At 47.9% G+C, this 25,357-nt stretch overlaps 1 protein-coding gene across 1 annotated transcript in view; it reads left to right on the top strand.

Moving 5' to 3' along the window:
• Positions 1-25,357, top strand: part of LOC119382366 (transient-receptor-potential-like protein) — a 604,781-nt gene that overhangs the window by 27,811 nt on the left and 551,613 nt on the right. Inside the window, exon 2 of the mRNA XM_049412186.1 lies at positions 10,622-10,795. Within this exon, the coding sequence (XP_049268143.1) occupies positions 10,622-10,795 (174 nt within the window). The remainder of the gene's footprint in view (positions 1-10,621; positions 10,796-25,357) is intronic.

Raw genomic sequence — 25,357 nt, 5'->3', positions numbered from 1 at the left:
ACATCCTCAGCGGAGCCGGCAGGTACGGTCAGGGGTGCGGAGACGTTGCCGGGATGTTGTTGCTGCAGGGCCTGCAGTTCATGTTGAAGTCCTTGTACATGTTCGCGAAGAGCGTCAAGCGCTTCCGGGTCGGCCATGGCAGTGCGGTGCGTTCGTTTTCCGGGTCACCAGATGTGGGATGCTGTGTCGACGGAAGGACGCATCCCAGCATAAACGTAACTACTGTTTATTAGCGAAGTAGCAGCAGCGCGGCGAGCATACCGACGCTGCGCTCAGTCGGGTCGCGAAGCAAGGATCACTTCAGAGCTTGGCAGCTTGGTTTTATAGCCACCGTCGGTGACGTAAGTCTCCGGTGACGCTGCGGTGGCGCTGTCCCTTATCGGATGCATGGTGTAGCATGCAGCCGTGTCACGTCGGGCTAGATAGTGACGAGGTGGAGGCTGCGCCGGTTTGTGCGCAGTGTGTTGCCACATACATAAACTCAAACAAGGTCTCCAATACGCGCATTCTCCGTTGGAGCTTGCTTCTGACCGAATATGATTTTTCTATATGTTATATCCCTGCAGCAAATGACGTGGGGCCGACTACCTGAGTCGCAGTTCATGTCTCCTGCATCTGATCATACATAAGCACGAAATGGTAAGGCTGTTCTGATGAGATAACTGGTTTTGCACAATTTGCATATATGTTAACTTAGTATAAACATCGAGTGACTCCTGAGTAACATGACCATGGCGGGTGCTTACCTCCCTACGGTGCAGTGTTTCTGTGTGTGTCAGTGTTTCCACGGAACAATGCGATAAAGTGCGCAGTGTTTGACTATTCTCGTGTGCCAGTGTGTGCTGTCGACAGTATGACCGGCATCCACTCCACGTTAAAGTCTTCCCCTAGAACACTTCTTCAAATCGGGGCTTATGTGATGAGATGCCTTGATGCCGCTGAGAAGTCGACGAAGCGGCGTCGCAAACGCGCAAGCACGCGCATTGGAATAAGAGTGGTTCGCCTTTCTTGAAGATACCTCCCTGCGCGTGCCCGCGTGGCGCGAGAGAAAAAAAAGAAAGATAACAGGCCACGTTAGCCAGGCAGACGGAGCCAGAAGCTGGAGCGGGGAAGACGCGTTGGCCTGGTCGGACGCCCATGTTCGGGAGGCCAACATCTGTCGCAGGGACCTGGCCGAGCGTCAACGCCAGAGGGACCTCGCAACGACACGTCTTCTGTCCCGGCGCCCAGCGGACGCAGAGGAACCTGCGATATCCCGCCTGGCCCTTCTCATACAAGACCCGCAACGCAGCCATGACCGCCAAAGTCAAGGCCCGTAGCGTGAGCGCCGCGTTTCATTGAACTTTTTTAGGGGCGAAGCTCCTTATAGCGGCGCCCGTTCGTCCCCGTTGTAGTAGTGTGTAACCAGTCTTAAAAACGGAGGGGGCGTGCACACATGAAGGCTCCCTAAAGACAATGCGCTGCGACAGTACGTGATATGTATCTCCCTCTCCTCTCCTACGCTTCCCTCTCTTTCTCCTCTCCTACGCACCTCCTATCTTGCCTCGCGGCGCAGCGGCGCCGACGCAGGCAGCGTCGCGAGGCAGCGTCGCGGCAGCGTCTTGATTGAAAAAACCGACCGCTCGCGCTGCACAACCGTTCACTGACCACCCCGTCTATATAGGCACTGGATTTTGACCTACAAGGTACTGCGTGTGTGCGATTTCTCCTGTGCGTGATTAAACAATGAAAATTCACAGCGTAAATGTAAAATAAAGTGAGCTGCAAGTGGTCATAACTCTCATCGAACCTTTAGTATAAACGCGCCCGATCTCACGTCGGTCATGAGGTACTGGGCAGAATTCACGGAAGATTCACGGTTTACCGATGAACCTCCGCAGCTTCGCCCACTCATCATCATTCACACCGTGGATATGCTGTGATTTTTTCTAAAAACGCTCCGCATGTTGATTGTCTTGCTGTACTTTGTATTTGTTTGTTTGTGTATGTTTATGTCACAATATATGTTTGTGTGCCGTGCCAGATGCCTCCTCTTCCTTGCGGCCCTCAGGAGCGTCTCTGACAGCACGCATTATACCTGCTCCCCGAACCCATATCGTAACACCCATATATTATTATTATCAAAGCAGAATAAAATCCACAGCTGTGACAAGATGTGGCGAGGAAAATTCGGACGAAGAAAGCCCGTAGTGTGACTAAGAGGCCGACCTCACGAAGTGACAGCACGGATAAGGTGCCGGTTGGAGTAGGCACAGCTCATTCCGGTTGGACGGAACGGGAGCAGCCCCTTACAGCAGCGTTTTGTAGTGCTACACGAGTTAGCTGCTTGCCTTACCTCGTATACCATTGCAATTTGTTGCTGTCGCACTAATTGTTTCGCCCTTTCGTCGAAACCGCGAATTCAAGGGACTACTTTCTTGAGGCACATGTCTGTGTATTATCTATGCAGTTAAATTCAAAGTCATGTAGTGGCAAGGATGACCCTTATCTGGATTCGTGCAAATGTGATGCGCTTCAGAAATTTCGCGCCTAGTTCGAAGAGGATGCCAAGAACAAAATGGTTGTTCTGCGCCAAATGTGAATACGGGGTACCCTCCAAAGAGCTTCGACGTTCCCGGAGGCGTATGTTCACACATCGGCCAGTTTGGCCGATGCACGTACGTCCACAAGATCTTATATACCACTTCTGTAGCGCAATTTACAAACCGTGTTAAATGTACTTGGAGGCATCTCTTGCATTTTGATGCACCATTCCACATGTACTGCCAAATTTATTGGGTGCAGAGAAAACAACACACACATTTCCCGCATTTGTTGTCCATGCGCCATTGCATGAATATAAGGGATTACTGCCGCACGTTTGCTTTCTTCAGCGTGTCCTGAAGACATAGAAGTGCGTTTTTAATTATTTTTTACCACCCGCAATAGCTTCTTGCATAGCGAGGCAATTAATGAACTGCGCTACAGAACCACTGTGCATCACATGGGAGCAGCATTTTTCAAGCGCCCTACGTAAGGATGGTAGTGCGATTCTTTTAAACCTGGGAATGACCGGACGAGAAATCTGAAACAGGTTTCACAGACTATTGCCAGCAAAGATGACTGTCACCAAAGAACAGGCACATGTCTAGAAACTGCAGTTCTTTCTGTTTTGCAACCTCGGAAGTAAACCGGAGGCCTTGCCTCAAAGCAATAATGCCTGTGGAGAAACTGCGCTTCGGTGTCTAAAGGCGCCAGAGAAAGGAGACGCAAAACCCGGCATCCATGTTTCAGAGCGTGTTCTATTTCACTCACTTTAATTTCTTCTTTGTCGTTACCGAAAGTCCTTCGATGCTCGTTCAGTGCTTAAACAATTGTTGTAGCCTCAACGACGATAAAAAAAGACGCCTCATGAAGGGAACCACTTCTCCAGGTAATCACCGAATGCGTAACTCACTGTTGGAACTAACGGACAGAAAAGTATAGGGGATGTTATTTCTGGTAAATCTATGTGGTCTAAATGTGAATATCGCACGCGTTATTCGAAAGTCTCGGGCTCGGTTCCTAACAGCGGCAAGTTATGTTTTCGTCCGCTTTACTTTCTTCACATTTACATAATAATTACTACAAATAACATACCGTATACTTCCCTTGGTTTTCTTGTCTGTTAGTTCTAATTAACGTTGTGTCTAACAAAAAAAACGAGCCCTTAAAATTCCACTTGTTTCCTTCATTCGTAGGAGTTTATAAGCAATTGGCGCAAAAATGCCTTGAATTGGTCAAGAACGAGCGGAGATTTAGCGCGATCGACGCTACAGAGGCAAGGATATGACACGGCGCGCGTCATGACCTTGGGCCTTCGTGAAGAATCGCTATGATAGCCAAGCTCGCTCGTGTGGCTACTGTGTAATGTTACGTGTTTAAACTGCGCGAAGAAGACAACACGTTAGAGACATAGAACACGGACACACACAAAGCGCAGTGTATGCGCTTCGTGTGTGTGCGTGTTCTATGTTTCTATTGTGTTGTCTTCTTCGAGCAGTTTAAACATGTCTCTCAAAACACCTTGTGCAAGCTCTCATACATCGCTGTACAATAAACAATCAACTACTCCTGTGACGACACCGGGTTCAATTTCGTGTTATACCAATTCATATGTCGGAAGGATGAACCATGTGTTTCTTTTTTTTTCCTTTCAGTTACTACCCCTCTCTAATGAACATGATCCGACTGGAACAATCACCTTCAGAGGACTCATGAACCACCCCTCGGGCTTTGATTGTAAACGCATGCTGCGAAAGCATACACTGCTAAAACAGCTCAGCCAAATCATGCAATCTTGTGCGGCACGGAGAGCTGAGGAGCAAAACACAAAGTTGCCATTTTCTCAGGCGCCCTCCTTTTCAAAGAGATACCTGAGCACACTCTCTCCAGAGCTGCCAGCAGCCGCTGTTTGACGTTGAACAGTGCATGCCAATGCTATTGGCTAATAGCCAACAAAATCAAGAGCGGCCTTTGGATCAGATGCGCTGATTCAGGCCACGTGCCGCGCCACGCTCATAGTAAGGCATGTTGTTGGGCCAGTTGGTCCATCGATGTCGAAGACATGTTTAAACTGCGCTAAGAAGACAACACGTTAGAAGAATAGGACACGAAGCGCAGAGAACAAAAAAGTGTCCAGGCATTACAGGCTTGAGGCAGTCGACAGGATTAGAGACTGGCACGTTGAAAGGGCAATAAGCTTGATGTACATTCTTGGTAGGCAGAAGAGAGCCGGGTGTAGAAGAAATGTACTGAAGTAAGGCATGTTGTTGGGCTGCTTGTGGGCTGCTGTTAGACGCGCACACACATTGCGCTTAGTGTGTGTGCCGGTTCAATCTTTCAGACGTGTTGTCTTCTTCGCGCAGTTAAATGTGTCTTCAAAATCGATTAACCAACTAGCCCAACAACATGCCTTATTTCAGCCCAAGGTGCGCTGGTGTTTGTCAGCTGAAGCACCGTTTGACGCGGATGCACCCACGTTGACGCCTAGTGGCAAAAATCTATCCCAACGACTAACGGCCATGATCATGATTTAGCGGTAGCTGAAGTTGTTAAGATATACCTGTTGTAATGAGGTTTATTGGACAAGCCTGAGAACCGGGCGGTAGAACACAGGGCGAAGAAGATGGTGGTGTTCGAACGCAGATCTCGTGGTGCATCCGCTCGTGATGATGATCGTTGAGCTCCCTGTCATTGAGTTCGTTGCTTCATTATAATTGCCCCCGTCGAGAAAGATGAAGCCATCCTGGCGATCTAACAGGTGGAAACAAGCGGGTCGAAGTACGGCTTCAAGCGATCTACGTGAACAATATCATGTCCACGCCGACGACGGTCGCCGAGCTGCGTAAGCGGTTCAATGGCGTAATTGACAGGTGATGTGCGCTCGACTACGCGGTAGGGGTCAAACCAGGTGCGCAGGATGGTACATGCAGCCATACAAGTGTTCCAGGTGCGAACGTTGCGGCAGGAGGGTGGTCGTCATCGCGGGCCTCTTTCTGGCGTTGTTGGTTTCTTCTACTAAGATGCTTGGCTAGTTGGCGGCATTCCTCAGCGTGACGGGCGGCTTCTGACACAGTCGTGTACTCGGATGCATCTGGTGCGTATGGCAGCAAAGTGTCGATAGTGTGCGTCGGCTGGCGACCGTACAGAAGGAAGAATGGGGAAAATCCGGTTGTGACTTGCGTAGCGGTGTTATAGGCGTAGGTCACAAATGCAAGAACCAGGTCCCAGTTTGTTTGGTCAGATGCAACATGCGTCGCGAGCATGTCACCCAGGGTCCGATTAAACCGCTCAGTCAGACCGTTCATCTGAGGATGATAGGCAGTACTCGTCCGGTGTACAATATGGCACTGGTGGAGAAGTGCTTGAATTACATCGGAGAGAAATACACGGCCACGGTCACTGAGGAGTTCGCGAGGAGGGCCATGACGGAGCACAAACCGATTGAGGATGAAAGATGCGACGTCCTGAGCGGTGGCCGTGGGAAGAGCAGCGGTTTCGGCGTACCGTGTTAGGTGGCCCACAGCAACGATTGCCCATCGGTAACCTGCCGTAGTCAATGGCAATGGTCCATAAAGGTCAATTCCGACGCGGTCGAATGGGCGGTCTGGGCACGGAAGCGGCTGTAGTGAACCTGCTGCGGGATGCGGTGGTTGTTTCCGTCGCTGACACTCGTGGCAGCCACAAATGAACTGACGAACATAGGTAAACATTCCGCGCCAGTAATACCGTTGCCGTAAGCGCTCATAAGTCTTGAAGACACCGGCGTGAGCACATTGCGGGTCGGAGTGAAAGGACGCGCAGATTGTTGAGCGCAGCGTTCGGGGAATAACGAGCAGCCACTTCCTGCCATCTGGGGAATAGTTGCGCCGGTACAAGAGGCCGTCTCGAATGCTGAAGTGTGAAGCCTGGCGCCGCAGTGCTCGAGTGGTTGGAAGTGTGGGTGCCTCAGATAACACGTCAAGAAGCGAAGCTGTCCATGGATCGTTACGCTAGGCAGAGGAGACGGTGTCGACGTCAGGATCTGACACCGTGTGGTCTATAGAGGATATGGATGCAGTTTGAGTGGATAGTGGTGACCGCGAGAGCGCATCAGCATCTGCGTGCTTGCGGCCGGAACGGTATACGACGCGGATGTCATACTCTTGAAGTCGGAGAGCCCAACGAGCAAGGCGACCTGACGGATCCTTCAGCGAAGACAACCAGCATAATGCATGGTGGTCCGCAACCACATCAAACGTGCGGCCATATAGGTATGGGCGGAACTTGACAAGTGCCCAAATTATGGCCAGGCATTCTTTTTCAGTAACGCTGTAGTTTGATTCAGCCTTGGTGAGCGTTCTGCTGGCGTATGCGACGACATACTCAGGGAACCCAGACTTTCGTTGCGCGAGTACCGCACCGAGGCCGACACCGCTGGCGTCTGTGTGCACCTCAGTTGCAGCCGTAGGGTCGTAGTGGCGCAATATAAGAGGTGATATCAGGAGACGGCGAAGAGTAGAGAACGCTTTATCACACTCGGAGGACCAAGACGAGACATCGGTGGCGCTGCTTAAAAGTTGTGTCAAAGGCGCAATTATAGAGGCGAAGTTGCGCGCAAACCGGCGAAAGTAGGAGCATAATCCTATGAAGCTCCGTAACTGCTTTACAGTCGTCGGTTTGGGGAAGTCGGCGACAGCACGTAATTTAGCCGGGTCTGGAAGTATGCCGTTCTTGGATACGACGTGACCGAGAATCGTGAGTTCCCGCGCAGCGAAGCGGCATTTCTTGAGATTCAGTTGGAGCTGAGCATTCCTCAGACACGTCAGGACATGTTTCAGGCGTACAAGATGTGTTGCGAAGTCTGGCGCAAAAACAACAATATCTTCGAGGTAGCAGAGACATATGTTCCATTTCAAACCCTGTAGAACCGAATCCATGATGCGCTCGAAGGTGGCCGGCGCATTGCAGAGGCCGAAGGGCATGACATTGAATTCATATAAACCGTCAGGTGTGACGAAGGCTGTCTTTGGACGATCGGCATTTGCTAAGGGCACTTGCCAATACTCTGAACGCAAATCTAATGATGAAAAAAACTCGGCACCTTGTAAACAATCAAGGGCGTCGTCAATCCTGGGCAAAGGGTACACGTCTCTCCGAGTGACCTTATTTAAGCGCCGGTAATCCACGCAGAAGCGAATCGAACCACCCTTCTTTTTAACTAGCACCACAGGTGATGCCCACGGACTTTGTGAAGGTCGAATAACGTCGCGTTTAAGCATATCATCAACCTGTTCGGTAATAACTTGATGTTCGGCGGTGGAAACAAGGTATGGTCGCTGTCGCACTGGCGCGTTCGAGCCTGTGTCGATGTAGTGAAGAATGGTAGACGTTCGTCCCAGGGCAGGTTGAGCAACATCGAAAGATTCCCGGAACTGGTACAGCAGCTGGAGAAGATCAGAGCGTTCAGATGGCGACAGTCCGTCTGCGATCGACGAATTGAATAGGTCGGACTGTGGCACATCAGAAGGGTTGAGGGCACCGATAGCTTCTAGGTCGATGCCAGATGAATCTTGCTGCATGATAAAAATGTGTCCTTTGTCAATAACCTGCACGCGTCCAAGAGATTCACCTTTAAACAGTTGGATGGGATACGGGAAGGGATTGGTGGCGCACTGTTTCCTTGAGAAATAGAGAGGGTCGAATAAGGCAGAAGAAGTGGTTTTCGACAGAGCAAGAGGCTTGGTGGCTCAAAGAAGGCAGCTTCGTCACAAATGCCGGCGCAGAACACGGGTAGCAGAAGAGCTGCTGTCGGGGGAATTTCAGTGTCTTCTTTCACGACTAGTTTGTGTGCGGCTTGCAGAGTGTGGTTGTAGGGCTGGTCGTAGAACGGGAAGAGTTCAAGTTCAGACCTGGCACAATTGATAACAGCATGATGACGAGATAAAAAATCCTAGCCAAGTATGATGTCGTGCTAGCACGATGAAAGGACGATAAACTCAACAATGTAGTGGTCCTTCGCGATGATCAGTCGGGCAGTGCAGGCGGCTGTAGGCCGAACAGGTTCTCCATTCGCTGTTCGTAAGGACATCTTATCAAGAGGCGTGGTAACTTTTCGAAGCTTGCGGCAAAGTTTGGCGTCTATAACGGAAACGGCAGCACCGGTATCGACAAGCGCGTAGGCATGAGTACCTTCTACAAAAACTTCGACAATGTTCGACGGCAAAGTTCGAGGACTTGAGCATTTCGACAGCACAGTTCTCTGTACATATCATATGGTGAATTCCGCGCAAAGATGGCATCAACAAGCACACAAACTCGATATGCATTCCTTCAAAGCGGCGTCGTTTGTCGAGAGGGACGCTAAGCTGTGCGCTGCCCAATAACAGGGTAACCCGCGCCTGTGCTCGTGCATATGCCACGCAGCGCTTCAGGAACCCGAGAGGCAGAGTTCGTAGCTTGAGCCGAGAATGCGGGAAGGCCTTCCAGCTGGCGCATCTCTAACAAGCACTCACTGCGCAACATTCGCCTGTAAGTGCACCGAAAGCATCCGTTGAGCTGAAACTACCGACGCGCTTCTTGTCTCCGCTCGTTAGTGTCACCTTCGCATCAGCACCATAGCCGCAAGAGCACCACGGAGAGTTCCACACAGATAAAACAAAAATGTATATGGTCTGCTTTTGGGCAATGAATGGTCAGTAGCTACCGTAGTGTGCGACACTTGACGTAAGTGAAAATTGCCACCATTTACCGTATTAACAGCGGAGCCATTTAAAGGGACTGTCTACCGCTCGAAAAATTTTTCGGATTGTGGTGAAAATGAGAAGATCGTTCGTCACATCGGTAGCAGCTTTTGTCCCATAAAAAAGGAATTCTAGTTTTAATTTGATGTTGAAAATCGTGAAAGAATGACCGCTAGCGTCACCCAATGGCGATGTGGTTTAATCTACTGGTTGGACAAGAAATCCTCGCAGGTAGATGCATTTTGCTTAAAAACAAACATGTATAACTTGAAATTGTATTTTACGCACTTGAGGCAGCTTTCAGGTGCGCCAGAGAGTAATTTTTGCCCTTTTTTCCTCACGCGTCTAAAAAGGGGCCCGGTGGAGCTGGTTGCGGCGCCGCCTTCGATTTCGTCTGCTTCAACTCATGCGCTATGCTACATGCGGCCCTCCGCGCTGGTCGTACCGTGCCGCTGTATTGCTGTTTGGATGTCTCACATGTGCTGCGCTGTGAAGGCGTGCATTTATGGTCTCATTTTGATGAGTCAACTTGGCTTGGGTTGCAGCAGCAGTGCTAAAATAAACGCATAGACTGCGATTGCACCAAAAGAAGTGTTCTGTAATCGTATAGTAAGGCTTCATTTAACCGCTAGCGTGCTGAAAACGACTGTTACATTAATTAGATTAGTGTTCAGCCAAAATAATGTAATCCTACAGAAATCACATGTCCTTTCGGTTTTAATTTTTACCGGCACTACAATCGTCATCGCGTCCACCAACCAGTGTTGTGGGCATGTTTTGCGCCAATGGAAGAAGACAGAACGCAGATCGAAAAATTTTGTTTTAAAAATTTCTCCTCACGTTCCAGAGAAACCGCTGCAGGGTTGGACACTTCAGGCCGTATGCTTTCGATTGCGGTACAAAACAGAAAAGCGGCGAAGGACTGTAAACAGTCCCTTTAATCTTTTCGTTTTGCATGCGGTGAACGCCGCACGCAAAACTCCACGCGTATGCGCCACTGAAAGCGGATATGTGCCAAGCAGCTCATGGCGTAGCCATCGATGCCTAGTGGTGGCCAAGCGCAAGCCAATCAATAGTTAATCTATAATCGATCAACAACCAACAAATTATAGAAAACGCTTGCTCGTACTTGCCCTATCCTTGTATAGTATAGTATAGCGAGGGGTGTGAAAGGAAAGTGAGGAGGAAGGCAGCTTCCTCAGTCTTCGCATCACTAGTGGCCTTTGTTCAATATGCACTGCTTATGTCTTGATATTATTCAAATGACTCGTTGTGGGTGTTTCGTCATTAAAATTCGTACCGTCCACGCGATCTTAAGATGGCTTTCGGCCGCATTCAGAAAAGAATGGTGAACCATAACGCCATCTGCCGGTCTGCAGGCGCAAGGAGTCCGAGCTGTCCATACGCAGCGAGGACGAGAACACGTCGTCCATGTTTCACTTCACGTCCAAGGTGCGCTCAATGAAGCATGGCATCGCCAGCAGAAAGCTGACACCACTCGAAAAGAAGTACCTGCTGGCAGCTGAGCACGGTGACATACCCACCGTGTCAAGGTATGTCTGAGCCTCTAATTCTTCATGCTTTCACTGGTGAACCCATCGAGGAAGCCATTTAAAGTTTAAGGGCTTGGCCCAGAGTTGCCAGTTCCGCTTATTATAAGCGGATTTGGGCTTCTTTTAGATGCGAAGCATCTTATAGCGCACTTCAAACCGGTGGTGGTGGTGGTGTGCGGCGTGACGACCCTTACTGCGCATGCGCAAACCCTTTCCTCCCCCTCTCCACACTCACTCGCCCCTTTCCCCCTCACACTTACCCTCTCCTCTCCACCTCTCCCCCTTTCCCCTATCCCCTCACTACTTCACCCCTCCACTCCCCCTTTCCCCCTTGGCCCCTCTCCACTGACCCTTTCGCCTCTCCACCCCCCTCTGAACGTGGACTCGACATGCCGAAACGCTGCTTCGCATCGCCTCAAGGTCCCCTTTAACGGGAGATGGTGTGATTTTTTGGCTAAGTCGCTTGGAAATTCTTAGAGTCGCTGGTCGCGTTTGTTGGTCTTACTCGCGCTTTTTAAGGAAATAATGACTTTAGTTCCCGGCACGTGTATTTGTCGTCAAACACATGGCTTGAGTCAATATATACGAACCCCCCTCCCCGCCCCCTAAGCACTCATCTAGCGCTCCTAGACCCTTATTTTCCTCCTGGCGACATTTATAAAGGCGCTACAGCATGGAGAAAGAAAAAATTGGGGGACCCTTAAGTTTGTTTGTTTGTTTGTTTATTAATACTGTCAACCCCAAGAGGGGGTTTTTACAGGAGTGGGAACAAATACAATTTTGCAAGAGAACATACAATGTTGTGCTGCAATTCGAGCAAAATAAAAAAAATCACAGCATATCCACGGGGTGAATGATGATGTGTGGGGCGAAGCTACGGAGGGAATCATCTGTAAACCGTGAAACTCTTCCGTGAAATGCGCCCAGTACATAATATAAAGAGTGTGAAACATCGTGTATATATTAAACATCAAACTTTTATTGTACTGTTGGTTTACGTGGTCCCTTCATTATCACTTGTGATCGGTGAAATGCAAGGAAGAAGTCCGCTCCCGAGCGAAAGAGCGCCAAGAGCGACCGCATTCCCCGCTCGCCCTGTGCGAATTAAAGGCAAGGCTAGAGGGAAGACAGGACGCGCGTTCCACGACGCGAGGTCGGTAGCATGCCCAACGAAAGCCAACGGAACGCGATCGTGCAAGTGCTCCGGCTTCGCATCGCCTCATGATTCCATTTAGCGTCCCAAAACCAAATATATTGCTCAAGGTGTGCCTTGCGTTTTTCGTAGAAATAATTTCTTTATCATGTACATTAAGACGAAAAGTTGAAAGCTCACTAGAGTGTATCGCCCGCAAAGTATGTCTTTTAGTGTGATTTAACTCTCGTACGGCAGGGTCCTCGCGCCGTTGCCGGTCCACCTCGCCCGTTGACGATCGGGCGAGGTGGCTACATACAACTACTACTACTACACTTTAAGAAAAACATCTGGCGTTCTTTCGTTCTGCTTTTACAAAATATCTGGCGTCTTTCGTTGGTTTATTTCATCAATCAACGGCGTTTTGAACAAAATTTTTATTGTTTAATCACGCACAGGAGAAATCTCACCAGGCACTACCTTGGAGGTAAACAATGGCTGCTAATGGGAATGAGAGACAGAAGAAGTCGGCTTTTAGCTAACACTTACACTTCTACTTCTACTAACGTTTCCTACTGGAACATGCCAATGGCTGCTAATGGGGAATGAGAGACAGAAGAATTCGGCTTTTAGTTAACGCGCACGCTGCGAATTTTTTATTGTTCAACAACGCACAGGAGAAATCTCCCACCGGCACCACCTTGGAGGTCAAAGCGTAAGACTTGTTACGGACTACTACGATGACTACGAGGGACGAACGGGTGCCGCCTTAAGGAGCTTCGCCCCTAAAATGACCAGGAAATACATTACAAAGCGAAGATATCAAGTGAACACAGGCATGTACCATTACGTTGTGCGCATTGAGAAGAAAAAAAATAAGAATTGACAAAGAGAGTGGCAAAATACGTCGACATCGTGCACACAATAATAAAAAAAAATAAATATAATTACTACGACACATTTTGTAACAGAGAAAATAAATGACTCTAAAGTTGCAGTAAAAGGACTGATGGAGGAAGACATGACGACTGCACCTGGTAGTTCATTCCATTCTTTAACTGCCCTTGGAAAGAAGCTGTATTTAAATGTGTCATTTCGGGTGACTGGGGGCTGTATTTGCAAGTTGTGTCTGTGTCTAAAGCGCGAATCTGGAGAAATTACAAAGAAATCTAATAAATTAATTTTAACTTGGTTACGAATAATGAGGAATAGAAATTTTAAACAGTCATACTTAGTTCTAAGATCTAAGGCGGGAAGATTTGCACGATTACAAAGTTCGGAAGCAGAGTGTACGCGTTGATATTTATTAAATATGAATCTGGAAGCCATTCTTCGAACTCTGTCTAGTTTATATCGATTTGAAGCGGTGTGGGGGTCTCATACTATCTTAGCATATTCGATAATTGGTCGTACTAACATTTTGTACACCAGACTTTTCACCTCGGGTGTTACGCCATGTAATCTTCGCCTCAGGCCCCACAGAGTTTTATTTGCCTTTCTACAGGTGACGTCTATATGAGTGTTCCACCTCAAGTCTGAAGTAAATATTAGTCCTAAGTATTTATCTTCTAGCACCCTTTTTAGTTCATGCGGACCAATACTGTAATTATATTCCAAAGGTACCTTCTTTCTTGTTATACTCATGCAAACTGATTTTACGGGGTTTAAAGACATCTGTCATTCATTACACCAAAGTAAAATTTTTTGTAAATTGCTGTTCAGGTCTAACTGGTCTCTTAGGGATGTGATCTTGTTATATATCACACAGTCATCTGCAAACAATCTTAGTGGGACGGTTATATCTAAGGGCAGGTCATTTATAAAAATAAGAAGTAGAAGAGGCCCCAAAACACTGCCTTGAGGCACGCCGGATCGAACTCGTCTGGACGTGGATTTAATTTTATTTATTTCTACGTATTGCGTACGAGAATGCAGTTATGATGTGAACCATCGAGTAATATTTGAATTTCTGAATATTTCATTTACTTTTAATAAGAGTTTGGGATGCGAGACCTTACCAAAGGCTTTGGCAAAGTCTAAGAAGATTAAATCAATCTGTTCCCGGCGGTTTATTGCCTGCGCAAGATCGTGAACTGTAACAAGCTGCCTTACTGTAGATAAGCCTCTACGGAAACCATGTTCCCAGACATCATATTTTTTAGCGCAAACAGGAAGAAAAAGAACGAACTGGCTAAGAAGAGAAGAAGACAGTGCACAGGGCAAGCGCTAAACATCAACTGGTTTTATTTAGAAAAAACCACGGAAAAGACAGATCACCTAAAGCGCATGCGCGCAGTCGTAGCATAGCTAATCAAACATCGACATGAATAATCTGAACTCGTTGCCGTACAAATGTATAGACGTATCACTAATACACTCTGTGCCCTTGCTCCTAATATGGAAAGCTTCCAGCAACTCCCTTCCCAAGGTATCACCACCCCTACCCAGAATCTTGATCTCGCTTAGCCGCGGTGCACACGTGCAGGCTGCGCAATGAACCGGTAAATGCGCATTACTACCATTTTTCAAGGACAGCTCATGTTCCCGCGCACGATCGTTGATGCACCTCCCGGTCTGACCTATGTAGGTCTTTCCACATGATAGTGGTATGGCATACACCACGCCTATTGCGCACCTCACGTACGTCCTGTTTGCGCTAAAAAATATGATGTCTGGGATACAACACCAACTAGCCCGAGAGGAAGTTTTATGGAAACCATGTTGCACCGGAGATAATAAATTGTGGTTGTCTAAATAATTCGAGAGATGTTTGCACATTATATGCTCAAGCAGCTTGGAGCAGGTACTCGTAAGAGAGATGGGCCTGTAGTTACCCACTTCTGAAGCGTTCCCACTTTTATGAACTGGAATTATTTTAGCTTGTTTCCAGGCTAAAGGAAATGATCCCTGGTTAATTGAAGATTGAAAGATTTTAGTGAGATACTTTGCGACCCATTGAGCATATCTGTATCAGAATTCATTTGGAATTCTGTCGGGACCAGGGGATTTCTTAATGTTAATGTGTAGAAGGTTTAACACTCCTTCCTCGTTGATTAGCGGGTCAGATACCGAAGGGCAACCGGAAGTGTCAGAAAAGGGCGGAAGTGCACCATCATCTTCGGTGAAAACAGAAGAAAAAAGGAATTAAAGTTTTCGGTACGTTCAAGGGCAATTTTTCCATCGACGGGTTTATTCTGTTTCTCTGGCGGGTTTACATATCTCTAGAATTTGCTAGGTGCTTCGTAAAGAAAGTTTTTCAAAGTAACATTGAAAAAAAAAAATCACAGCATATCCACGGAGTGAATGATGATGAGTGGGCGAAGCTGCGGAGGTTCATCGGTAAACCGTGAATCTTCCGTGAATTCTGCCCAGTACATCATCACCGACGTGAGATCGGGCGCGTTTATACTAAAGGTTCGATGAGTTATGACGACTTGCAGCTCACTTTAATTTTACATGTACGCTGTGAATTTTCATTGTTTAGAAAACCATTGCTTTAGAAAACACCTGGCGTCTTTCGTTAAGCAGCTGGCGTCTTTTCGTTTTGCTTTAGAAACATCTGGCGTTCTTCCGTTTTGCTTTTACAAAACATCTGGCGTCTTTCGTTGGTTTATTTCATCAATCAACGGCGTTTTGAACAAATTTTTTATTGTTTAATCACGCACAGGAGAAATCTCACCAGGCACTATACTTGGAGGTAAAGAATGGCTGCTAATGGGAATGAGAGACAGAAGAAGTCGGCTTTTAGCTACCGCTGCGAATTTTTTATTGTTCAACAACGCACAGGAAAAATCTCCCATCGGCACCACCTTGGAGGTCAAAGCGTAAGACTGGTTACGCACTACGACTATGACTACAACTACGAGGGACGAACGAGTGCCGCCTTAAGGAGCTTCGCCCCTAAAATCTCTCCATAGATTCCTTGACAAGACGATTTAGATCAAGCGTTAAGTTATGAATTGTAGTGTTGTTCTGGGCACTAGGATAACGAGAACGAGCTTTTCTCATCCTTTTAATCCTCCGTTTCAGATGAATAATGTCACTCGTGATCCAAGGGTTCTTTCTTTTGGACTTTTTAAAACTCTTAGGGATAAATCGCTTAATACATTCCATTGTTATGTTGTTAAAATATTCCCACAGAGAGTCAGAGCTACCATTTGATTTATAAATAGATGTGAAATTGTCAAACGACCTTTCTAGGAAATCCAAAACACTAACATCATCGGCAGCTTCGAAGTTCAGATAAGTGATGCCCGATTTCTGCTGCAAGGCGCAAGATGACATGCTCATGGGCAGAATAACCATTTTGTGGTCTGATAGACCTTCTTCAACAAGGCAACCATTCACATAAGGAGTCAAAGTGTTGGATATTAATATTAGTTCGAGTACAGAGGACCGTGTTGCACATACTCTAGTGAACTCATTAACAACCTGACATAAATTGTAAGAAAATGTTAAGTCGAGAAATAACTCATAAGAAGCATCATGTGTGTCAACGGCCACATACGAATTTAAAATCACCTAATAACAGGATATTGTCTTTTTCTTTCAAGTGTCTTTCCATGAATCTTCTTAGTTCCAAAATATAATCTACAGAAGAGCTTGGAGGTCTGTATACCCCGCCTATGTATACTGTGAGATTATTTAGTTTTGTTTTAATCCAGACGGCCTGAATATCATCTGGTAAGTCGAAAGAGCAAAAAATGATGTTTTCCTTGACTAAGAGAGCTAACCCTCCCCCTCTTCCATCGCGATCCCTCCGAACCAATGTGTAGCCTGGAGGAGCGATTTCACTGAGATATATCTTTGTGCAACCATGATTCCGTGATTACAATAATATCAGGTTCATGATCAATAACGAAGGCTTCTGGCGTTTAAGTTGATTATTTTAAAATTATCTTTCTGTCGCCGCGCCCGTCACCTATCACGTGTTACAGCGTCATTTCCAAGCTTGCATCTTTCATCGCGCGCTTCATTCCAGCAGTATTGTTTACCCTCAACTTATCAAAAACGAGCTTTTCCTGCCTTCCTTTCTTCGCTTGCTGAGTCCCGAAGTTTTTTCCCTTATTCCCTGTACTCTCTTAGAAAAATCCTCGCCGATGCTGTAATCCGTATCCTTGAGTCTTGAGCAATTTTGCAAGACTTTCATTTTATCCCTGAAGTTTGTTAACCTAAGGATGACAGGGCGAGTTTTACCAGAAATTTTTTTACTTAACCTATGAATCCTCTCGATAGACGTTACGTTCACATTTTTCGGTAAACCAAAGATTTCATCTTTTACTTTGTTTAATAGGCTTTCTTCTTTTTCGTTCTCATCTTCTGCTACTCCCCTTATGATAAGGTTATTCCTTCTTGAACAATTATCTAAATCGTCCACATGATTAGAAAGACTAGATGATTTGTTACAACATTAAGCCACAATTGTTTCAAGAGTTGCGAGCCTGTTGCGAGTCTCATCTAGGCTTTGCACCTTAGTCTCAATGAGGAGAAGCCGATTTGGCGTCTCCAGAATCCTAGTTTCAAACGAATCCTGCTTTTCTTGTACCACGGTAAGCTTAGACAAAATTTCCTTTTGATTCTGGAGCATTTCCTTGCATACAGCGTCCGTTATAGGTCCTGGATTCTGCTCGACATCGCCAGAAAGACTCAACAACAGGCCCACAATCGAAAAACAGTCACATACACAGTCGACTACAACTTGTGGACACGGCACCACAAGACCAAGAAAATCGCTATGGAAGCCATTCCTTCGGTCATGAACCTGCATGAACAGCGGTACGTCAGGCGACATTGTCACGGCGATGCCGCCGCGTCCACTGAAGCAGGTAGGCGACAGTAGGCGCTGGTCCCGCATTTGAAGCATGCAGGGGAACCCTTCTGAGCATGCGTGGTGACGTCATCGTGCTCCCGGGTGGCTGGCCGAAATGATCGTCCATCTGTCGATGCTGCCGAGTACAGATTCCCTCAGCAAACTGGAAGGGATCACCGCCCACCCGGAAAGGTTTCGGCAGGCCGGCATCGCAGCGAAGCTCGTTACATCCAGCTTGAAAAGATTCCGCAGCGCCTCCAAGTTATGAAGCGTAGGCACGCGCAGAGGACCTGCATGAACAGCGGTACGTCAGGCGACATTGTCACGGCGATGCCGCCGTGTCCACTCAAGAGAGAAGAAAACGCGATCGCGAAATCCGGCCCTTTGTGCACACTTCAGCCACGAAGTGCATACTTATTAATGTGTGTTACATACACACACACACACACACACACTCGTACATGCGCACAGACACACACGCGCGCGCGCGCGATATATGTATATGCATTTTCGATGGAGGCGAAAATGTTTGAGGCCCGTGTACTTAGTTTAGGTGCACGTTAAAAAGCCCCAGGTGGTCGAAATTTCCGGAGCCCTCCACTACGGCGTCTCTCATAATCATATGGTGGTTTTGGGACGTTAAACCTCAGATATTATTATTATATATGTATAGTAATGGTACAGGTTTTCGATCTAAAGCACTTCCCTCTGCTAGAACGGCGGAACCATATAGGCTCTAGCTGCTGTAGTAGAGACATGTTTCTCACAATGCCTCACAGATGGCAGCACATTATCTAATGTTGGCTGTTTGCTTGATATGTTTTCCGCTAGATGGACATAGTTGTCTATTTATTGAGCTGCTGGCAAATTTGCGTGTGTTTGTTTTTAGCGGCGATGGGTGCACTATCCCGGCCTTTTTTTTTCGAAGCATGGCATTGCGCAAAAAGCGTTGTTTGATGGCCTCGCCAATGCGCCTACAAATCGCCGAATGGGCTCATTTTCGTCGGGACGGCACCTGCCGAACAAAACGCGTTAAGGAGACTCCTTCCACTACATGGCATTTTTGTAGTGTTTTTTTTCTCGAAGCAATTGCAAGTAACGTCGTGGCCTTGTGGTACGACACCTGCTTGCCGCGCAAACGACCCAGTTTCGATTCTGAATGGGACCGAACATTTTTATTGTTATTTTATTTCCACCTTTTCCGATTTTTTGATCACGGAAGGTTTTTCGCTCACAAGCGACGCCGGTACCGACGGCGGAATTTCTGCGAAACGAGCTCTCTAACGCTATCGCGTAAAACTCAGGAGAGGCCCTGACGTCACTGTCAGTGAAGCCTCGCGAAGCAGGAAATCGGTCATTTTGACTTGGAAGATTCTTCTCTCTTGTTTCCATGTGAACAGCAAAGTAGAAGGCACTTCTCTGCCTCCGGCTCGAAAACCACGTTAGATACGCGGCGCGCACGTGTCGAGACGAACACGCTGGGCCACCGCGATACCGTTGGCGAACCTATTTCGTCCGAGTATTCTGCTCTTGCGCTGAGAGAAGTGTATACGAACATTGTAAATTATGCTGTCAATTCTTGTTTTTATTAGCTGATTTGAAATTAGATGCTTTATCGGATCAGCCAGATTACTGTTCCGACGACCAAGCGCCTTCAATTTGTATTCGCAATGCCCATAGACTGTCGCGCCGCCAAGCGGAATTCAGGAGCGTCCACTCGAGGAGGGTTAGTAGACGACAAAATGGCAGCACTACGCAGTCGCTCCCTTGTTCGGCTGTGCTAACCTCAGTGTTAACGCGTTGGCAAGGAAGGAACACTACGACTTGGCATGTTCCCTGCATCAGTGAACAAACCGGGCCCTCCGTGACACGAGAAATCTGATTCGTTCTTGCGAGGCGCGAAGTTTTCGTGAAAATACGTGGCGACTCGCGCTTTCAATGCTAGCCCACAGCGTATGCATATTATCAGCTTCGCGAGGCTTTCTTTAGCTACGTAGGTTAGTTAAATGTTATCGTCTGACATATTCAGTTGAAGCTCACCCTGTTTTGCTTGTATATAGCATTGGTCAGTGTTTCTTGTTGTGCATGAATCCCATAACACTGTACGCGGGAGGTCGCGCCGGCTCGCGATGTGCTCTTGTAAAACTGAGCGATCTCAAGTTGTCGGTACATTAAAATATGCCTCTATCCTTTGTCAGCAAAGCGCTGTTACTAATCGTGCGAGCGACGTTTCAATCATTCGAGGACGTGTCTGCTCGACGCCTTTCGTGGAGCGAACGCTTTCCACTACAGTGTTTTCCACGCCGTCCTTCGCCAGTGTGTTGGGTTCACGGTGTAAGAATATACTCCGGTGCTGACACTCTTCCCCCAACGCATGGAAAACCGCAATCCACGCGCGGCCAGATAATGTTCGGGTTCTTATCAGTTGACTTGCAGTTTCATCGGCGCCTTCTTCGAGGGCGCTGCGAAAAGCCGGGCAGTCGTCTCCATAGCAACGCGCATGCTGCTGATAACATGCATTTTTTCTGTGCCTTTTGCTGGATAATGTGCATCCGCCAAGCGGCTTCGAGGGGCGAAATCGAGAGAGTGACAGGAAAGGGCACGGCGAGCGCGGCGGCGATCACGCACTCACGGGCGCTCTCCGCCTCGAGCCATTAGATGGCGCACCGCTCAACGAACCCATGACCGAACATTTTCTGGCCGCTTAGGCGCGCGCAGTGTCAACACCTGAATATTCTTACACCGTGGTTGGGTTTCATAGCCAGGGGTGCTATCGCGGAACGATTCTATTTTTTATTCCAACGCTTTTCGTGCTTTTCGCGCTTGGCCATTGGTGAGAACCACGGTCCGTCCGCGTTATCAACGCGATCAGCCAGCCGCGAGTGGTGGATGATAAGAATAGCATAGAATATGGCATTGGCATCGGGAATAGCATCGTTCCGCGATTGCACCCCAGCGCTGCGCCGCTTGTTTTTGTACGTTTGTTGATAGGTGGCAGCACACTGCAAGCGATTTGCTCGTTGACCGATGTGAGAGCGAAATTGGCGAAATGTTCTCCGTGCCCAGACGTCTCTGTAATTGTAAACGCGGAGTGGTCGAAGTTGTTTGGTGGAGGAAATTCTTCAGATTGCTTTCAGCAGTGATGTTGAAAGAAACCATCTTGACGACGAGGATGTTTCACTGGACGTAGAAGACTGTGAAGGCGCCGAGAGTGACAGCGACGGTGAACGATCAGCTGCTAACTCACAAGGAGCGAGTTGCACTTCACGTCCCCTCGTGCTTTAATGTTCTTTCACGCTCGTAAGTCACTTTGATTGTATTTAATGTATAATATCCTTGAGCGAGATCAAAATAAAAGCGTAGTTCCTCTTGTGCATTGCATGTATCAATTATTGTGGATATTATGGAGCGCCGCATGCCGCCAACACGCTCGAGCCCGACCGGCGAAGCGAAATGGTTACAGCGATGGAACGTGCAGTCACGGCCAAAATCCACGCCTCTCGGCTAACTTCTTCGACGTTGCGAAAAGGATACGTGTGCATTCTTTTCGATATTCGTGTTTCGATCGTGCTGATCGAGCCTGCAACATGCGAGTGAAGTGAATTGCACACGGCTAGAGTCTCAGCATGGCTGTGACACAAGCGCTACTGACCCAGGCAGCACGCCGCCATTGGACCGATCTCGGCCCAACGTCGGCAAATGACGGCAGCAATATTGGCCCCACGTCGGCAAATCACGCTCGCGCTACTTTCACCCGCATCGGCCCGACGTCGGCTAGCCGCCTTTGGGCCGATGCGGGCTTGCCGGCTTCGGGCCGACGTGGGCTAGCCAGCGTCGGTCCGAGACGGGCCTGACGTTATTCAGCCGATGATGGCAAGCCGTCATTGGGCCTATGTATGCTAGCCGATGCTGGCGCGGTGTCGGCCCGCCGACGTCGGGTAGCCGCCGGCGTGACCGTTTACATCCGTTATTATGTTTTAGCAGTGGTGGCTTACCGTAAGTTAAGTACGGTAGTACTATCGTCGTGGTCGGCACGTAGCTAGTTTATATGGAGACACCGGCGGTAGCTGCTCGATGCGTAAGTAACCTGATCAGGCAGGCTGATACATGTGTTATAAAGTAAAATGGCTGCGTGCCGACCACGGCAGGTTCGGTATTACTGTGGTTACTGTACTGTAAGTCAGCAGCGCTAAAATAGACTATTAGCGGCCCAACGACATTCATCGACTGCCATTGGTGCCATATTCGAAAAATGCTTCCTAATTAGAACGACTGCTCCACTGATGTCTTAGTGTGCGATTAAGACCCACAATTCTGTCGAAACGTGCAAGGCAGAGAACGAAAGTCAATATTGTCTCAAACAAAACTAAATTGATGAAAGGCCTGCTGCACCAACTACGCATGCGTCTGAGAAATTAAGGAACAACACATTGCAAGGTGATAAACACAAATTTATTTCACAGAATATGAACACACGCCAGCAGTTCCGGAATAATTATGCCATAAAGGAATATCTAAACATCTATAGATACCGTAGCCAACATCTAAAACAACCCCACAGCCACCGTATTCCTCAAAAAAAGCAGGACAATCCTAATCGAGAATGGGATCAGGCGCAAAATCATAGGCGTGAGCAGAGTTTCCCTTCTGAGGGGGTGGGGGGGGGCGAAGGCTCATAGCGGGCCCCCCCACCCCTCCCTATTAAGTCGATGTGTTTGGCAGACCTTGCGCCCACCTCTTCTTAAGTGACTACGGGGGCCGGCCGCCCCCATGCTCCACTGTGCGCACGCCTATGCGAAGAGTTACAATCTCTTCAACGTTATGCGCGGTACATTCACTATAAATATTGAAAGAACTAGAACGGGCAAAAATAGGAATAAGGATTAACGAAGAATATCTTAGCTACTTGCGTTTTGCGGACGATATCGCGCTTTTCAGTAACGACGGTGCCGAATCACGAAAAAAATTCTGGAGATGTAAACGAAGGCAGCATTAAAGTAGGATTAAAGACGGACCCGAAGAAAAGAAAGATAATGTTAGGCGGCTTGCCGAAAAAGCGAGATTAAGAGTGGCAACTAGACTAGAAGATTGTGTATACGAGCAGAGAACACCCCCCCCCCCCCCACGTTTATTAAGTTCACCAAGGAATGGTAGGCATTCGCAACACATGACTGGCAATTAAATTAGCGTTATCCTTTAAGCGGGAATTGCAATTTTTTCAGTGATATCTTAAGGGCCAAAAGATGGATAAACTGCTGCACGCGACGCGAGAAACATTGCGAGCGGTACCACAAGATCCCATGAACTCTACATCTAAACAAGATAGACACGCACGCATTCCTAATCTAAAGGTAAGATTGTAACAGAAAGGAATCGTGCATAAAAACCACTCACGTGTGCCCGTTGGATCGCTAAAAACACGAGCGAATAAAAAAATGCAAGCGCACCATATCAGAATACACAAAACACGATGGTCAATAGAGAATACGCGAAAAGAAGCGAACAAAAATCTGATGACACGTAACAGCAGTGAACAGCAGGGGGCCACTGGTTTCTCGCTGCGGTGATCTCTGCCGAAAACAATGCCGGAATCCTGCCGCGTATCCGTCTGGTGCACGATTTTGACTTTTCACCACACATGTCCACACACCGCACTTCTTGAAGAATTCTGCCTGGTCGGAGAGAAAAAAACCTGCTCCCGCAGCTACGATTGTCCCGCCGTCTGGACGGCTTCCCTACCCTTCCTGGTCAAGCGAGTTTCGCGACAATGACGCTGAACGAGGGGAAGGGAGGGAGGGGGAGGGGGGATAGAGGTTGAAGACGAAAAAAAATGCGAATTCTCCCTTCTTGAAAGCACGGCTCAGCCTACCACAATGGTGTGCGATCCCCCCAACATGTCTATGGGCATGCCGTTTGAGAAAGGCGTTCGTCGAATTTTTAATGCATCACTTGTTGCCACATGTCGCTGCATGAAAACTTTGCGTACACCACGTTGGAGCCGCATTTTTCATCGTATTTCACGTGCCATAATAATAATTTCATGCGACTGTTTCTGAAAGCACGTGGGAAGCAATCGTTGAGCGAGATTTTTACTTGAAAAAGATATGCATGTCGCAAAATGGACGGTAACGAAGTGCAAATGCGAACTGACAAACACGTAGCAAACACGTGTTTGTCAGTTCGTTAAAGATGGTCGGCGGGCAAGTTGTTTTGTAAACATTCAAACGACAAAACGTGTCTGAAGCAAATGCGCTTGTTACGCTTCACCCAAACACGCGCGGAGAAAATATGTGTAAACACAGAGATCGGAAACTGTCCGTGTAGTATATGAGTGCTGGCGGCACACATTCAGCGGCTGAAAGGATATAGCGCTATAAATATGATGACGGGCTCGATTTATGTACAGAATTAGTATTCACATAAAACTTGTTCCACTAAAAGCATTCGTGCGGGAATGTTTGGGTGAATTTTGATGCTGGATACATTAGCGAAGTCGGCCGACCAGTGGCGAAAACATTTACGAAATAGAAGTACTTCGAATTTGGCCCATGAAGTTAATGGTATGTGTTATGACGTTTCACATTTTTGATAGCGTTGAACAACTGGTCAGCGAAGTGGCCATCTAATTTCAGTCAGTTATTCTTCTACAGACCACCTTTTTTGGTAGAAAAGTGACTGTGCTAGTGATAATTGTTAGTCATTGTCATAGCAGAAACGAATAAGAGAATGCAAGCTATTCAGTCGGAGATACTTCGCGCCCCGAGTCGTACGTGCGGCATTAGCACGGTACAATATTTGAACTTTCTTATTTGTGCTAGTACAGCAATCCAGGTAGCGGTATTCTACAGCTTAAACCACAAATATTCAAGCGCCTAATGCTCTATTGCTTTACGATGTATCCTAGGCGGGCGAGCTGCCGGGCTTCTTCGGCGGGCTAAAGGTAGAGCGCAACGTCCAGGCTATTCTCGTCACTGACGGCCGGCAACACGGCGTCCAGCGTCGTTGAGGGGCTTCCGTGAGCTAGTTTGAACGGCGTCATATGTGCGCCGTTTCTTACACTGTCGTGTTAACTTCAGGTTATGTGCGGAAGATATTATGGCGTCCCATGTCATGTGTTCGACGTACAGTACATTGCCAGCATGTCGGCGAGGGTTTCATTACCCGCTCGGTGAGGCCATTCGCCTGCGGGTGATGTCCGTCGGTGACTTGTGTGGCTCTATTTCAAGATGGTATGCGTTAGCTCTGCCGTAAAAGCCGTACCTCTGTCGGTGACGAGGACTTTTGGAGCGCCGCGACGCAGGAGGACGTTCTCAACAGGGCATGTATAACTGTCTGAAGGGAGACAAGAAAGGTCCAACATCGTCGATAAGCCATCGGCTCCGCCGATGTCAGCTGAAGCACGGCAGAATGACGGCATGCTCGGCCCAATGTTGCCGGGGAAAACCATCGGCTCGGCCGATGTCGGGCGAAAGTACGGCAAAACGGCGGCTAACTCGGCCCAATGTTGCCGATGAAAGCCATCGGCTAAGCCTGGTATCGGCCGGAAGAACAGCAAAAACGCCGGCAAACTCGGCCAATGTTGCCGGTGAAAGAAATTCGCCTAAGCCGATATCGGCGGGAA

Source organism: Rhipicephalus sanguineus, chromosome 2 (genome assembly GCF_013339695.2).
Source record: "Rhipicephalus sanguineus isolate Rsan-2018 chromosome 2, BIME_Rsan_1.4, whole genome shotgun sequence".
Classification (NCBI taxonomy): domain Eukaryota; kingdom Metazoa; phylum Arthropoda; class Arachnida; order Ixodida; family Ixodidae; genus Rhipicephalus; species Rhipicephalus sanguineus.
The sequence above is the reverse complement of the archived record's forward strand: the minus strand, read 5'-3'. Positions and strand labels throughout refer to the sequence as shown.